At 43.8% G+C, this 15,893-nt stretch overlaps 1 protein-coding gene across 1 annotated transcript in view; it reads right to left on the bottom strand.

Moving 5' to 3' along the window:
* vwa8 (von Willebrand factor A domain containing 8) overlaps window positions 1-15,893 on the bottom strand; it is a 65,721-nt gene that overhangs the window by 48,069 nt on the left and 1,759 nt on the right. The window contains exons 2-15 of the mRNA XM_070975278.1: window positions 13,900-13,977; window positions 13,636-13,766; window positions 13,204-13,314; window positions 8,398-8,565; window positions 7,762-7,926; window positions 7,602-7,651; window positions 7,381-7,489; window positions 7,190-7,294; window positions 6,932-7,060; window positions 5,951-6,085; window positions 5,783-5,860; window positions 3,198-3,358; window positions 2,863-2,976; window positions 1,009-1,198 (exon numbers count right to left, since the gene is read on the bottom strand). Coding sequence (XP_070831379.1) covers window positions 1,009-1,198; window positions 2,863-2,976; window positions 3,198-3,358; window positions 5,783-5,860; window positions 5,951-6,085; window positions 6,932-7,060; window positions 7,190-7,294; window positions 7,381-7,489; window positions 7,602-7,651; window positions 7,762-7,926; window positions 8,398-8,565; window positions 13,204-13,314; window positions 13,636-13,766; window positions 13,900-13,977 — 1,724 coding nt within the window. The remainder of the gene's footprint in view (window positions 1-1,008; window positions 1,199-2,862; window positions 2,977-3,197; window positions 3,359-5,782; window positions 5,861-5,950; window positions 6,086-6,931; window positions 7,061-7,189; window positions 7,295-7,380; window positions 7,490-7,601; window positions 7,652-7,761; window positions 7,927-8,397; window positions 8,566-13,203; window positions 13,315-13,635; window positions 13,767-13,899; window positions 13,978-15,893) is intronic.

Genomic DNA, 15,893 nt, shown 5'->3' with positions numbered 1-15,893 from the left:
AGAGGGAGACAGTGTTATGTGTATGAGCTGCCCGCGGGCAGTGACTGATCTACTCCATCACAGGCCAGAAAAAGGTTTTTGTAGAACATCATGACGTCACAGTGAAGGTCACCTTTAACCTTTTGGATTGTCATCACGCCATAGCTACAGCCACAGTGAGGTCACAGTGACCTCTGACCTTTTCACCACCAAATTCAGTTTATCATTGAGTCTGAGTGGATGTTGTCGCCAGATGTAATGAAATTCCCTGCAGGCGTTCCTGAGATATCGCATTGATGAGGGGGACGGATGGACGGACAGCCTGAGAACATAATGTCTTCAGCTACTTCAGTTGCTGCTGCGGAGGCATTCAAACACTGCTCAGAAGATTCACCACATTCAGCACCACAACTAACTTAAGGAAAAGTCTGATTGTGCTGAGTGTCAACAGGCCTGAGGCCGGCCTGTGCAGCAGGTTCACCAAAACGCCGCAGCGAACGGCCAAACAAGGTCGTCTGTCACTTTATGGGAAAGTGTGTGTGTGAGTCCTGCACACTGTTCAACATCACACCTTCCACTATTGCTGCCAAGTCACAGTTTATTTGGAGAAACAGTTGCTGAGCTCCACCATCGCATCCTCTAATTTTTTCTTACTCTCAATGAGTGCTTGGAATACATACCAGGAGAACCTGTCCCTCATGTCACAGCCCCACACTGGTAAACTCCATACAGATGCTGGCAAGAGTCCCTTCCCTCAACTCTGAGCATCACTCACACTTCAAAGGCAGTGCAGGGTAGAGCAGTGTCTCACATTTAAAGCTTTCATGTCTCTCTAATTAACAAGCGTTCAAAAGCTCTCAGACAAGCACAATTTCAATGTATTTAGTGTTGATCTGAACAGCTCATCAGAATAATGGCTGCACCGAAAACGTACTGGATATTTCACAAATGTTTGAACTGAATACAAAACAGTAACCAGTGCAAGAAAACTATTTTCAGGAGCTATGGAGGTGTGTTTGTGTGTCTCACCAGTCCCTGTATGAGGCCCATCTCCTCTGCTTTGGCCAGGGGGCTGACTGTGTGGTAGAGGAACATAGTGAGCAGCTCTGGGCTCAACCACTGCTGACCTCTACTGCTGCTGCTGCTTGTGCTGGCAGCCACAGCGGGGGGCTCTGCCAGGGCCAGCACCCTGAAGGACGGATGGATGGGGACGATTGACCTGAAAATACACACACGATGGATGACGCTTACACACTAGGAGTGGAAGATAAACACAACGGAACATCTGTTCAGCCATGTTTAGGAAGATGTAGAGTGCAGGTGCATGGAGCGTTTGTCGCGGATGTGTGTGTGTGTGTGTGTGTGTGTGTGTGTGTGTGTGTGTGTGTGTGTGTGTATGTCCCATACAATCTGTGTCAGGGACAAAAGCATGACTTTTGACAGCTGGCTACGGAGTCCTCTGATTCAACAGGACAGCACAGTCCATTTCTATCACCCCACAAAGACACCCACACTGCAACAGGATATATTTAGTCCAACGCGGGTGGAAGCAGGCGCTAAATCATCTTTGTCTTCACCATTATTGACACATTTTCCCTTTCTTTTCTTTCGCTCCCACAGAAAACACTGCTCCTGATCTGTCTGAAATGCTCTGGCAGTAGCCTTTTCTTCTGTGACTTCTCTATGTCACTATGTAACACACCACCATTTCCAGCTTGGTGACCATTCGCCGCCTAAGAGACCATCCCACCCACCTTACTGTCTGCAGTTGCTATGCAAAGATGTGGAAGGTAACCTGATGAGCAAAGCAGCAAATTTCTTTGATGTTGGCTGTAAGAACCAACACAAGTCTTCATCCACTGCCATCCTCTGAGGACAGACGCAGTGGATTAAATAACTGTACTTCTGATGGAAATGTGAGGGCCACAAGGACTGGAAAACTCTTGTGTGTGCTCATTATTTTACTTCAGACTACCCTGGGGGCCAGTGCAAAGTGAAGAGCCAAGCACAGGACCTGCTCTGGTTGGCTCAGTGAGCATTAGCATGTGTGGGAAGAAAGGTTTTCAATAGGAACCACTGTCACACGCGGAGTGATCAGAATCTCAGCGGGAACGGCACGATGCATCTGGGCGGAACGAGTCCCGTGCAGACCTTTAACCCACATATCCTGGTGGACACACACACACACACACACACACACACACACACACACACACACACACACACACACACACACACACACACACACACACACACACACACACATTTTGTCTGAGCCACAGGAGTGGAGGAAGAGGAAGTGGGTTTATTTCAGCATGGACGCCCCGCCACAAACATCCTTCCTGCCAGGCTAGCTGGGATTTTGAGACATACACACGCAAATGTGCATGTACACACACACACACACTTCATGAGTCAAACACAAGGGAACAGCTAAGGCCAAGACCAACAACTGTCATTCACATACAATAAATTAACACCAAGCTTTAAAAGCGCTGTCCCGTAGCTTTAGACAGCACTGTGCAGTGTTCTGGTGTCTACTCTTCACACTCTGGGATCTCTTACTCAAACTGGCCTTCCTAAGCCACATTTTATATTTTCTTCCCAGCACTGCGGACCCAAGCATTCTTTTAACTTTGGGCTATTTTCTGTCTGAACACCTGGCAGGACTCACTCCCTAACAGGAGGCTCACAGTAACTTCTGAAATACGAATCCAGAGGGGAGACATGAGATTCAACACAAACACACAGCATGCGTCACTCTCCTCTTCGTTTAGGTGACCGTTTTCATTTGTAATGAAGGTTTGTACTAAAATACCCCAGACCTTTCCCCACACATAAGCCTCTATGTGCCGACCTGTGTGTGTGTGTGTGTGTGTGTACCTCTCTTGCAGTTGCTGGTCACTGAAGTCTAGCTGTTCCTTCAGAGTCTGGTATCTGTCCCACCTCAGCAGCCTGGTCCCATCATACAGATCTAACTCTCTGTCATGAAGTAACCTGGGACACAAAACACAGTGGGATGAGCTGAGTAATAGTGTGTGTGTGTGTGTTTGTGTGTGTTTGTCTCTATTGGCCATTTACAGCGTCAGCTTCCAGCAGAGCAGTGCTGGAGAGCTACGAAAAGACAATACAGAATACAGAAGATAATACAAATAATGATGCCCACAGAGCACTCGATTAAATCATGGAAACTGTACATTTTTAGTAAACTGAAGTACCTAGAGAGCACAGTCAGGGTTCCCAGGTTGACCCTGTGGATGCCGTCCAGAAGCAGCAGCTTGCCCTCAATGGCAGCAGTGACCAGTGGAGACGGCCTCCATGCTGTGTCTCCATTAGGGAGAGTGTACCTCTGCTGGAGAAGGTCCCTGGCTGTCATGTCCTGGAAGTGAAGTGGTCAATAATAAGGGATTAAGAGCAGTGTGCTAGCTTTCTATCACACAGTGGAACTGGATAAAGTGAGCTGGAATTTCCTTGGAATCATCCTATAGATTTGCAGGTTTTCTCCACTCATCTGGCCCTGCTGGTAAATTTGATATATCTCCTGTCCAGATAACAGCTAATGGCCCATTTCCGTTCAGGGGAAACACGTGTGGAGCAAGAGTGTCATCTTCACTATTAAACTAATGTAACTGTTGTGTAAGTTCATGCTAAAACAGCTAGCTCAATGTTCAGCTCACAGTCCCAAAAAATGAACTATTTCACATTGATTTCTTTCTTTTTTTCCCCAACATGAGCTGCAAAGGCTGCAGATCTCCTAAAGTGCATTTACTCAAGTACTGAACTTAAGTACAAATTCGATTTGTACTTGAGTATTTCCAATTTATACAACTTTATACTTCTACACCACTCCATCTCAGAAACAAATAGTTTTTACTTTTTACTCCACCAAATTTGTCTGACAGCTCTAGTTACTAGTTACTTTTCAGATTTAAGTTTTTCATATCCCTTCTGGCCAGTGAAAACCATGTATCTCCAACTTTTCACAGAAATTGAAGGATCAAGTGTTCCTTTATCAGATGAGACAATTCTCCTACTTCTTGAGCTAAATAAACTCTTTAAAAACCCTCTGGGATAAACTGGAAAATGAATCATAGCACAGCTGAAAACAGGTCTGGTCTGAGCTCATAATCAATCTTATAGAATATGATGAACTACCCAGCAGTATATAAAGTATTCAGAACTGGCTCTTAAACCTTAAACATCCACAGTAGTAAAATGCAGCACACACATTAATGCAGGAGAAACAGCGCTGAGGTGATTTACAGCAAATCTAAACAAGACAAAATTGAATCAGGCAGCATGGATTTCCAGATGTGCGCTGCTGTGGCTGTGTGCACCTGCACTGTACATCTGCGTACGATTCTGTGTGATAGCAGGGCGATGCAAGTATTCCTGCCTGTCTTCCTCCTTATTCCTTGATAAATATCTGTATCATACTGGGTGTGCAGTAGTTCTGCATATGTTAATATGACACGCTTCCCCTCCAGCCCCTGCCTGTATTTTCTTATTTTGTGTTCAGGACGTTCCTGGGCGTCAACTTTTGTGGAGTGGGTGTGTAGCCCCCAGCCAATAACAGCACTCAGGGCCGAGGAACCAGGTGCCAGATCATAAGCACGCATCAAGCATGCACTTCTGATGTCGATGGGCCGGGGAGGAGGCACCAGTTTTGAATCCTATGCATTCCGCTTTTACATTTTTGGAGAATACTGTTCATTTTGGATGGCAAAAGAGGGATATGGTTTTGTTAATATAACGGGTTTTTTTTCCATTAAAGGACACATACCAACAAATAATATATTTATATTCCATGCTAGCTTTATATGGCACTTTGTTTTCCAAAAATGGGATTTTCAGAGCCGATCAGATGAATTGCGTGGCAAAGGATTCCACAACTCCCACAGCACAAGTCACTCCTGACCTCGGCCCACTAAAAATAGCTGAAACATGTTGCATTAATACATACAGCTTCATTACACCCGTTTCCTGCATAATCACCACCAGGCTGACTGGATTCCACAGGATTACACACACACGCACAAACACACACGCACGTTGTTTTCAGCACTTTGGGGGACATTAGACAGACTCACATTCATTTCCTGGAGACTAACAATAACCACGACTTGCCTGACCCTGACCCTTACTTGAGTAATAGAGCTCATCCCAACTCAAGAGTTCCAATTTAGAATGTGGATATTGTAACATATTTCATCATTATTTTTAATTGTCTGGAAGCAATTAACCAAGTAATCAACTGATTATGTAGTAAGTGGGGCAGAGAATCATGTGAATAAAGCCATGACTTTTGCTACATATCTTTGTGTTTAAAAAGTGTGACCCAAGTGGAGAAAATCCTGGTAAGAGCAACTTCTCCTTCCCTACTCTGTGCAATTTGTTTCCCCCTCCTCAATGAAAACCTGCTTAATGTCAAAAACTGTGTGAGTCTCTGACAGCGATACGCTTTCCCTGACAGGATAAACGAATGTCCAACAAACAAGTGACACAGCTATAACTCTTGCTTGATGGCTGCACATAAATAAGACAAATCATGATAGTGTGAACTGTGAAAAAGGATGAAAAGAAATACTGAAATATTTCTTGGAATGTGGGTGATGGTTGACAGTTGGTCAAAGACATCACTGTCTAATTATTTAGGGCCTTTGGCATAAAAAGTTAATATATTTGGTGATTAAACACTATTTCAACACATGTTCTGTAGTGTTTGCACAGATAATACACGCAGATTGCTCCACATGGGAAAAAAAACAAACTACTGGAACCTCTCAGACATGTTTTTCTTTACCTGGTAGAGCATGACTGGCTCTATGCTGTAGCCCAGCATCTCAGCAAACTCTCGTGCAATCACTGACTTGCCACAACCCTAGAAAATACCAAAAAATTCTTGTTATTAAGACCAAAGACTCACCGTGTGTGCTGTATATGTGTATACTGCACATTAGGGGTTGTTTACCTTGGCTCCTATGAGACATATGTCCTTAGCCAAGTGTGACTGCATCATCTCAGCAATCAGCTGGGAGTGGCTTGGTGTGCTGATGAAGGTCGAGCTACTGCCGGGTGGACGCAGCTCCTTGGTGCCTGCTGGAACCTTAATGTTGATGGAGACAAGATGCAGCCATGAAAGAGCAACCATGCTTCATCATTCCCTAAAGGTTGTGGAAAAATATTCCTTTAAAGAAACCGTCATTCACGGATGCACTGGCATCACTGACACACTGCTGGGAATAAAATATACTGTGTGCTCCAAAAACATGGTGTTATCAAACGATCCATACAGCACTGCATAGCAGAAGCCAAAAACGTACTCCCACATAAAGAAAATTCAACTTCAAAGAGTTAATAAAAGTGATATCATTTCTTTGGCTGGAAGATCAGCACCACTATTCTTAGAAGTCTGGAATAGTTGTGTTCTCCCAAACCCCACACAGTGACTCATTCACATCCACTGTTAGCTTTTCATCCAAGAAGAGTTAACGACTGATGAACACGTTCCCTTCAAAGACTCCACAGAGGGTCTGTGTATGTGTGTGTGTGTGTGTGTGTGTGTGTGTGTGTGTGTGTGTGTGTGTGTGTGTGTGTGTGTGTGTGTGTGTGTGGCCTATCATGGGACAACGGTCATCTCTGCAAAATGTATGACTCACTGACTGATGCAAACATGTTTTTATTTCATGATTAGATGAAGGATAAGCAGTCACACTCATAGAGCCACATCATTACGATGCAATGTGCATGTAAACATGCAGGATTTAAAATCAAAGAAAACTCCATAGGGCATCTTTAACAGTGACTTGCAGCAGGAGTAGTGCTTTATATCCAATCAATAATCAGAATAAATCATCCCATTGCCCCACACAGCCCATGTATTTCAGTGTAGATCTGCAGGTCTGCATGGTTGGCTTAAGCTTTGCAGTGCGTACAGCCAGGCGACTGGTACCTGAAAGGTGACGTCCTTGTCTACAGCACGTAATGTGACATCTGCATGGCCCTCGAGATCCTTTGCCATGGACACACTCACAATGGCGCTGGGAGCTGGCTGGCGACGACCATCCAAAAGTTCAAATCTCTACAAAAGAGTGCCACAGAGTGTGTGCAGGCCAAAATGAATAACTCTGAATGATGTATCGTATGTTCAGACCATAACAACAAACAGATGACAGGACCATTCTGCCTGAGGGTTCACATCCGGACTTACACTGAGCACACCCTCCACAGCCGTACAGCCATCCTTGCCCAGGATGCTCGGGTAGGGATAAAGTCTCTGGACTAGCTGCTGGGAGGACAGCATGGGGAAGGTGTTCTGCAAACAGCACAGGATAGATAGTCATCTTTCTTTCTCCCTCTCTTGGGAACAGTAAGGAAGATTTAGGGTGCCTGAATTCTCACCAACACTTGGACGGCAGGAAGCAAGCTGTCCACAGGGAAGTCAGGAAGGCCAAGGTTGGATGATTCCTGCGAGCACAGCGTAGTGCCCAGTGACAGCAGCTGGGACACTCTGACATACAGGAAACAACAGAATATTCAAATGAAGAACTACGGAGACTTCAACAACTGCAAAAGATATTTGAAAAGGTCAAAGAATCGGTAAGTGTTTACTTTTAAGTTACCTTTCTGCAGCAATGTTTGGTCCTGCTGTGTACAGCAGCTCCAACTGGTCCTGAAAAGACACTGAGATGAGAACAGCTACAAGCACCCATGCCACTGAATTAAAACATTCCAGCGGGGGGACATTTGGATTGTAGATAACCTGTTTACTCCTGGACTAACCTTGAATGGCAGGTAATAGATGTCTCTGGCCTGGAAGCGAGAGCGCAGAGGAGGATCCAGAGGGTTGCCCTTGTACTTGGGGACAGGAAGACCGAGAGCAATGACACGAAAGTCCTCGCTGACACGGACAATCTTCCAGCTGTCGAGCTCCTCTTTAGTGTGCTCCTGCAATGCACCAAGGTATAAAAACACTTCTGTCCTTTTCTACGGCTTAGAACTGAACAAATTCCTTCATTTTACACATTTTATACTAAATGCAACCATTTATGCAAAATGCTCCAAGAGCACAGCCACATGTAACGCGTACACTCTGAATGTCACACTGTATTTATGGCAAGGGCCTTTTTTTAAACACGACAGGAGCACAGTAGGAGTAGTGTAAAAAGTCACTGCTTAAGTGTGAAGATTCAGATAGATATGGCCTCATAAACAACAGCCATGATCGTGGAAAATAATCATTTTCTTAAATGTAAACCATGGTTATCGGATAACACCCTGAGACAAAGTCCTCCTCAGGCGTCGTCTTCTTCAAATAAATTAGCATTATGTTTATTTATCAACCAGGAGACAGAAACCTTTAAATCATGAAGACCTTCAAAGCTCCAGAGGTGTTTGATTTATGTAGGCTGCTCTGACCTGCAGCAGCTTGTCGTAACGCTCAGCTGACATCAGGAAGCGTCCGTCCTCCAGCTGCATCTCTCTGTTCTCCAGCAGGTTGTTGAGGACGGGCAGAACATTTCTCTCCGCCTTCTCCAGCCCCTCCAGGACCAGGACTCGACCTTGTGTTGCTGCCCTTACAGCACACTGCAGGCAAACACATAAGTCAAGTAATCAAGACTACTCAGTAAATTCAATCAATACTGCAGAAACAATTAGAGATGCTGGGGAAGATGTTGGCATCAGGAAATGGCTAAACCCACTGCAATCAGTTCAGCCTCAGGTCAAACCTGCTGCTGCATTGTCCAGCGCGACCTCTGACCCCGTGCAAATGTTAGCAGCGCTAAAAGCATTTATACGAAGAGAAATCTGACTGTGCATCAGTTTTTACTGCCCATGATCTAACGACAATATGAGCTTGCCATAAAGCCTTTCCTGAGGATGTCCTCAGTTTATTGTGTTCAGAACATTCAGCAAACTACTCCACACCAAGCTTCAAAACAGTCTCAGCTGTTTTAGGAAGGCCTATTTTCTACCACCAACTGTGGGATTTAAAAAAAACTTTGTCCGTCTCGGTTTAGTTTACACAACGTGTGTGTATGTGTGTGTGTGTAAACGCACATTTCTGCATCAAAAAGCACGCGTGACGTCAAAAGGCAGGAAACTTTAGCTGTCTGGGTGGACCGCAGAGCAAGTGGCCATATAATTAGGTTAACATGGAAATACGTGGCAGGTTGTGTGGGAAGCAGAGCCATAAAACTATAGTGAGAACCAGATGGTCTATATTTAACTCCTGATCCATTTTCAGCACAAACACTGTAATCAGATAATTGTTAGAAATGTAAGTGACGCAGGATGGTGAGAGACGGGGAAGCACAGATAGGCCTTGTTTTTAAGTGGCCACCACATACTCCCCCCCGACCCCCCTTTGATTACATTTATCTCCATTCATTTACTTACTTTTGATCATTCTGTCCACTGAGGTGTGACATTCTTTGTTTATTCATTTTTAATATGTACATACAGTATTATTTTCTTCCCTTTTTACTTTTTTAAATGACATTCACTGTGAATGTTTTTTTTTTTACATTTCTGCTCACTTGCTAGATCAGATCAACATACTGGCCAGAAAATGCATCCAGTGAATCCATTTTTTTTTTTTTTTTAAGAACTGGCCACAGAGGCTAATTATCAGCTAGCTATACACTGTTTTCAGTTCACATTCAGCTTCAGCGGAGGTGGCAAGCTTTTCATTACTGTAATAGAGTCATATGTTCGGTGTGGGTTTGAGGTAAGCTGCCTTACATAACAGCCTGGTAACTGGAGAGAGGTGACTGGAGATGTCAAAAATACAACAAGCATGTGACTGCATCCATGTGACTCCATCCTTCATACGTACTTTCCGACTGAAAGGGGAAAGGGAAAAAAGCTAGAGAACTAGAAAGACCAAAACTGGAAGGAAGGGAGGGGAGGAAAAGAGTAAGCACAGGGACTGACACGTTAAGTCTGAATATAGGGCTCTAAATCAGCACAGAGCCCTGAGGAATACTTGGATGTTCTAGTTAGCACACAAACACGCACCTCCTACAATACCAACTTGCTAATTTGCACCCACACAACTTCGATCCCTCACACAAAATACTTTAAATGTCAGACGCTGTAATGTGTTCACATGCTCACCGCTCGCGCCCACAGGAACGTATTAATACATACAAAAAGCAGCTGCATCTTCTCCAAGTTTTATCCAGTACGGCAACTAACAAACCTGCACATGCCAGCTCACGCAGACACACGCTTCATTAGATGGCACAAATGTGCATGAGATTTGAGGAGACCAGATATAAGCTTTTCACACCTATTAGCATCATTAATAACACTGTATCTATTCAAGTCAGGTCAAGTTTATTTATATCGCCCAATATCACAAACTCGCCTCAGGGGGCTTTACAATCTGTGCAGCAAACGACACCCTCTGTCCTCAGACCCTCACATATTCATGAGCTGTTTCCATGGAAACAATGGACACCAGTTTTCATTTTGATGAGACAGAGAGAAGAATTAGCCTCTGGGAGTTGAAGGGGTTGGTTAGTGCTCCTTGTCGTAGGAAACGAAGTGTATCAAGCAGCCCTGGTAGATACACAACAGTGACTGACAGACAGACAGACAGACAGACAGACAGACAGACAGACAGACAGACAGACAGACAGACAGACAGGCAGACAGACAGACAGGCAGGCAGACAGACAGACAGGCAGACAGACAGACAGACAGGCAGGCAGACAGACAGACAGACAGGCGGGCAGGCAGGCAGACAGACAGACAAATAGACAGACAGAGAGGAAATAAAGAATCACTCAGACAGCTTCCAAGACTTTGGACCAGGACACTGCCATGATTCTTCGTCAAAAGTGTTAAAGTCCAGTTCACCTTCTTTTTCAGTGTTTGGAACCACGCCTACGTGACTGTCAACATGCGTCCACTCTTGGGCTCTATACTCAAAACCTACTAAAGCAGAACAGCAGAATAAACTGTACAAACTGTAGAATATGTTGCTGTGATTTGCTTGTCAGTGTCTTCTTAACATAACTATCAAATTAGAAAAACCTGCTGAAGCTAAACCGAGCAGCGGGGTGCGGGCCTGATGCTTAACCTGCACTGGCACATACTGTAGACAGGTACCTTATGTTCAATGATAAAAACACTCGCAGGGAGCGAGCAGGTGCATGCAGTGCAGATACGTGTTTGTCAGTCAGCAGAGAGTACTTCCCTCTCAAGCACCATGAGGAATCTCTACAGATACACACAACACATACACATCCATAGAAGAGCTCTTACTCAGAGTAAGTGAACTCCCTCCACCTTCAGTCTAATTATAAGAAACTCAAACTAATTAGCTGTGTTTGTTTGTGAGTGAAGTCTAAAGAGTAAATGTGGTGAGAATAAAACATGAGAAACTTTCCCTGTTTCCATGGAGTTTATATTTAAACTGTTATGCAACTTATTTATTTTTTACACTGGTGAAGCTGCGTGCTAATTAGTTGTGGATAATGACATGGTGGAGTTAATGATCACAGCTTAACATCGTTTGTCACTGCCGGCTCCTTGACGCCCAGTGACTGCTGTGATGACCTGGATTTTTTCTAGAATGGTTTTTGAATGGAGATTAGAACGTTCTCCTCAGAGAAACCAGCCTGGATAACGAGGAGCTGCTGGTTTCCATGTTTACTTGACTTACAAAATCATGCGTGGGGGTTTATGTTTGCATGAAGCTTGATCGATCAGAAAGTGGCATGGAAAGGAAGAGAATGGAAGTGTGAGGGAGACTTCATGCTACTGGAAGCGAATGCTTCCTGTCTGAGTGCTTCAGAGAGCAGCTGAGATCATAGATACGCTCTGTGTCCTGATTACTCTTTTCTGTATTCGCTCTCCACAGAGCCATAAAGACATTTAGCCGGAACTTGACTCTGGTGACTCCAAAATTGTCTTTTAATCATTTAATTAAAAAGATTTAGAAAAATGAGAGGATGCTAGTACTGACTTGTGGAAACCTACTGTCTCGTCTAACATTAGAAATTTCTTTTAGTAGAACTGCACATGAGCCGTGAACCTGCTGTGTGTTCATGTGTTGTGGATAGGGCTGGGTGATATGGCTAAAAACTCTATTGCGATATAAGTGTTTTATATTGGTCGATATCAATAATTATTGATATTTTTTATGACCTAATTAAAATAAGGACCGGGAGAAAAATACATTCAATTTAAACATTTTTATTTTAAATTGAACCTTCCTCTGATTATAATCCCATCAGCTATCAAGGCAGGAAGGAAATGTCAAAACAACCATGGAAAACACTCAAATAATAAATGTAAAAAAAGTGTAAAAATGTAAACAGAGAGAAGCCTGAGAACTTTTTTTCTGCAGGTTTAGTGCAGAAAGTTCACAAGCTGATTCACCTTCTGCTGAATAAAATGTTTTCAGATATGTGAAGTGTTTTGTAAACATAGCAGAAACTGAGGTAGACTTGACATCTGTAACAAACAAACAAACAAACATGATAGACAGCACAGTAACACTGACTGAACTATAAAACCAGCCTAGACATATGAACAACTTCAGTCACTCTTCTTACTCTAAACATACATGAACTATTCAATCAATTAAACAAGTTTGTGGTGTTACCGGTCTTGGTGGGGACGAAAGTCTTGCATAAGTTACAGACCACATTGGCCTGACTACAGTCCAACTTATAAAATCCAAAAATCTCCATACTGGCGAGCTGACTTTCCCTGTTTTATCGACGATTTCTTCGCTCGCTGCAGCGCTCACTTTCTATTTCTCATCTCAACTGTGACAGACAGACAGACAGACAGACAGACAGACAGACAGACAGACAGACAGACAGACAGACAGACAGACAGGCAGGCAGACAGACAGACAGACAGACAGACAGACAGACAGACAGACAGGCAGGCAGACAGACAGGCAGGCAGGCAGGCAGGCAGGCAGGCAGACAGGCAGGCAGACAGACAGACAGGCAGACAGACAGACAGACAAGCAGACAGACAGGCAGGCAGGCAGGCAGGCAGGCAGGCAGGCAGACATACACATTCCCACTCAAAGAAGGTATGAGTGCACATAACAATCACATGAGTGTGTCAAAAGGTGAATGGCTGATGGGGCAAACAGCATGTTTTATGTGGAAAGGTGGACTTCACACAAACTGGGGTTCATTGCAAACCCTGCTTGAATGCGAAGACAAACTATTGAGCACAGAGTGGACTAACTTGGTCTATGTAGAAGGCTGTCCCTGAGCGGATCTCTCTCCTCTGTTTCAGGTCTGTTTCTGTGGTGTCCCTGGACAGAGACACATACTCCACTTCCCGCTTGGTCAGCTCCTGGTCAACAGCAAGGGAAAATCGCAAAAATATGAGAGAATTCTGCAAATAAATGCCATGAACGGAAACAATGAAAGGAGATGTCAAAGGTCCAGTTAAGTTAAGGGAAGAGTTCAAATCCAAAATAAAAGGGAGTCACTGTCCAAACAACTTAAAATCTACGTTTCCAGAAGGAACTGGAGATTTCAACAAAGAGAGAAGTGGAATATAACATATACGAGACAGAAGTTTAGGTGGAATTTAGCTTCATTCCAAGTTTTTCATTTCTCAACATTTCAAGAATTTCACATACAGTGTGCATGTGTGTGCGTGTGTACTCACAAGATACTGCATAGCTATGGATCGTCTCAGGGGTCCTGGGGGACCAATAAGAAACACATCCTGACCCAAAAGGTCTTTCTGCATAATCCATCGCAGGTGCTGAGCCACTGTCAGAGGTAGGGAGTCTGAAACTGGTGAATCCAAACAAAATGAGGTTTCTTTTATCTGCTGCCACTCCTTCTTTCATTTCATGCACACATACGCTCGATTTTGTACAGATATCTGTCAACGCTCACACACACGCACAGACAGAAGGTGACATACTGTGTTTGACAGGAACCAGCTCTGGATTCTGTGGAGTTTTGAGCTTGTAAGAGATCTCTCCAATCTTCACTGTGCCACCTGCAAAAATATCGGAAATCAACACACGAGAAGAGCCTTCACAGACCATTCGAAGGATAATCAGGAGAGCTCGGCCTGATACCTGTGACACAGCAACAACAACGTATGCTGGCTGCTAACTAGCCCTGGTCTGTGCCTCCTGAGTAAAGACCATTTTTAAATTGGAGAATTTTGAGCTGAGCTGAGAACTTTTCTAAAAAATTGTTTTCGGTTATCGGACAAAACTTACTGCTGTTTTTAATACATTTTTTGATTCCTAAAACAGTCTTTGAATCCATTTGGTATGAAAAATATTCAGTCTGCTTTAGACTTGTCACAGCTGGAGAAGCATAGGTGTAAATAATAAAATGAATGATGGCTGAATTCCATTTAGCGGTCTCAGTTTCAGGGTCCTGGTCTTGTACATGTTGGCTCACTGACGGACTCTTCTTCTTCTTCTTCTTCTTCTTCTTCTTCTTCTTCTTCTTCTTCTTCAGGGTTTTACAGCAGTTGGCATCTTTTCCACTGCATGACTGCCTCCTTCTGGCTTTGATCTCCCATTCTTGTCCTTTTCTGTTACAGTTGCTTTCAGGAGGCTGAATTTTCATTTGGATTGATTTGGATTTTATCCCTCTGAACTATGCTTTTCCCTCCGATTTTGAAAGTTTACCATAATTTCCACATCGTGTCTCCTGACCGCCTGCTGCACTAACAGGATTCCTGTGCCGGTACCCACATGAGCACTACGTCTTCACCTTGACTGACTAACCATAAACAGTCTTTCATATGCTAAGTCTTGACTATTTCTGGCTGATCCTGTTTTAATGCGTGACAGCGCAGACAGTGAGTCACTACAGATGAATATTTTACTTGCTATCACATCTTCTGCCTGCTCTAAAGCTAACATAACTCAACAGCATACACACTGATATAATCTGATTTTCTCCTACTGACCCCAGTCTGGTTACTGGGAATCACCACTGCCCCCATTTCACCCTCCAGATTGGTGCCATATAACTTCAGGTTCATACTTACTTACTTACATACTGATTTTCTCATTTGACAAGAACAGAACTTTAGCTTCTTCCACAGTGAACTTAAACCCCCTTTCTGTTCTGCTGCTCATCTTCCCATTGATTTATCCTTCCTGTATTTCCTTAGCATACAGTATGTTCTACAGTCCCTCCCCTCTTTCACAAAGCCCCATCATCTGCAAACACAGACCTTCCCATGCCTGACAGACACTTTCAAACATACCCTACATCCTTACTGATAACAATGCTTACCACGGCGCCCTGCGGAGGACCATTTTCTACAATGTGATTTTCAGAGAGCTCAGACCCTATCTTAACCCGAAAAGTCCTGTCACTTAAAAAATCCATAATCCAATTGAAGATGTTTCCCTCAACTCCCATTGGCAGTAACTTGATCAACAAACCTTCTTTCAGTAACATATACGTCTTTTGCACATCAAAAAACACTTTCTTCATTAACCCAGGCCACTCTGACCTCGTCCTCTAAGCACAGACCTGGGTTCATTGTCTCCTGCCTCTCCTAAATCCGCTTTGACGCACAGTCGCCATGGCACTCATTTCCAGGAAGAGTATGAGCCTCTCATTAAGCATCCATCCCATCAGTTGACAGATATGTGATGTTCAAGCCATGACTGTGTAGTTTACTGGCTCACTTGGATCTTTCTGGCATCGTTCCAGCTCACACGGACTTGAACTAAATGCTGAAAATGTTGGTATCAACTGACATTTTAATGCTTTTGTTTCTACCCTTTACAGCTCGTTTGCACTCATCGCTCCACCATGGTACTAATTTGCACCTGCTGTGCTTTTAGTAGTAGAAATGTGCATCTGACAATTCCTCCACTACCTGGCCATTGTAATCAGCTCTGTCACTTTCCCATTACATTATAGTTCTTTCTGCAT

This window comes from Chaetodon trifascialis, chromosome 12 (assembly GCF_039877785.1).
Source record: "Chaetodon trifascialis isolate fChaTrf1 chromosome 12, fChaTrf1.hap1, whole genome shotgun sequence".
Classification (NCBI taxonomy): domain Eukaryota; kingdom Metazoa; phylum Chordata; class Actinopteri; order Chaetodontiformes; family Chaetodontidae; genus Chaetodon; species Chaetodon trifascialis.
The sequence above is the reverse complement of the archived record's forward strand: the minus strand, read 5'-3'. Positions and strand labels throughout refer to the sequence as shown.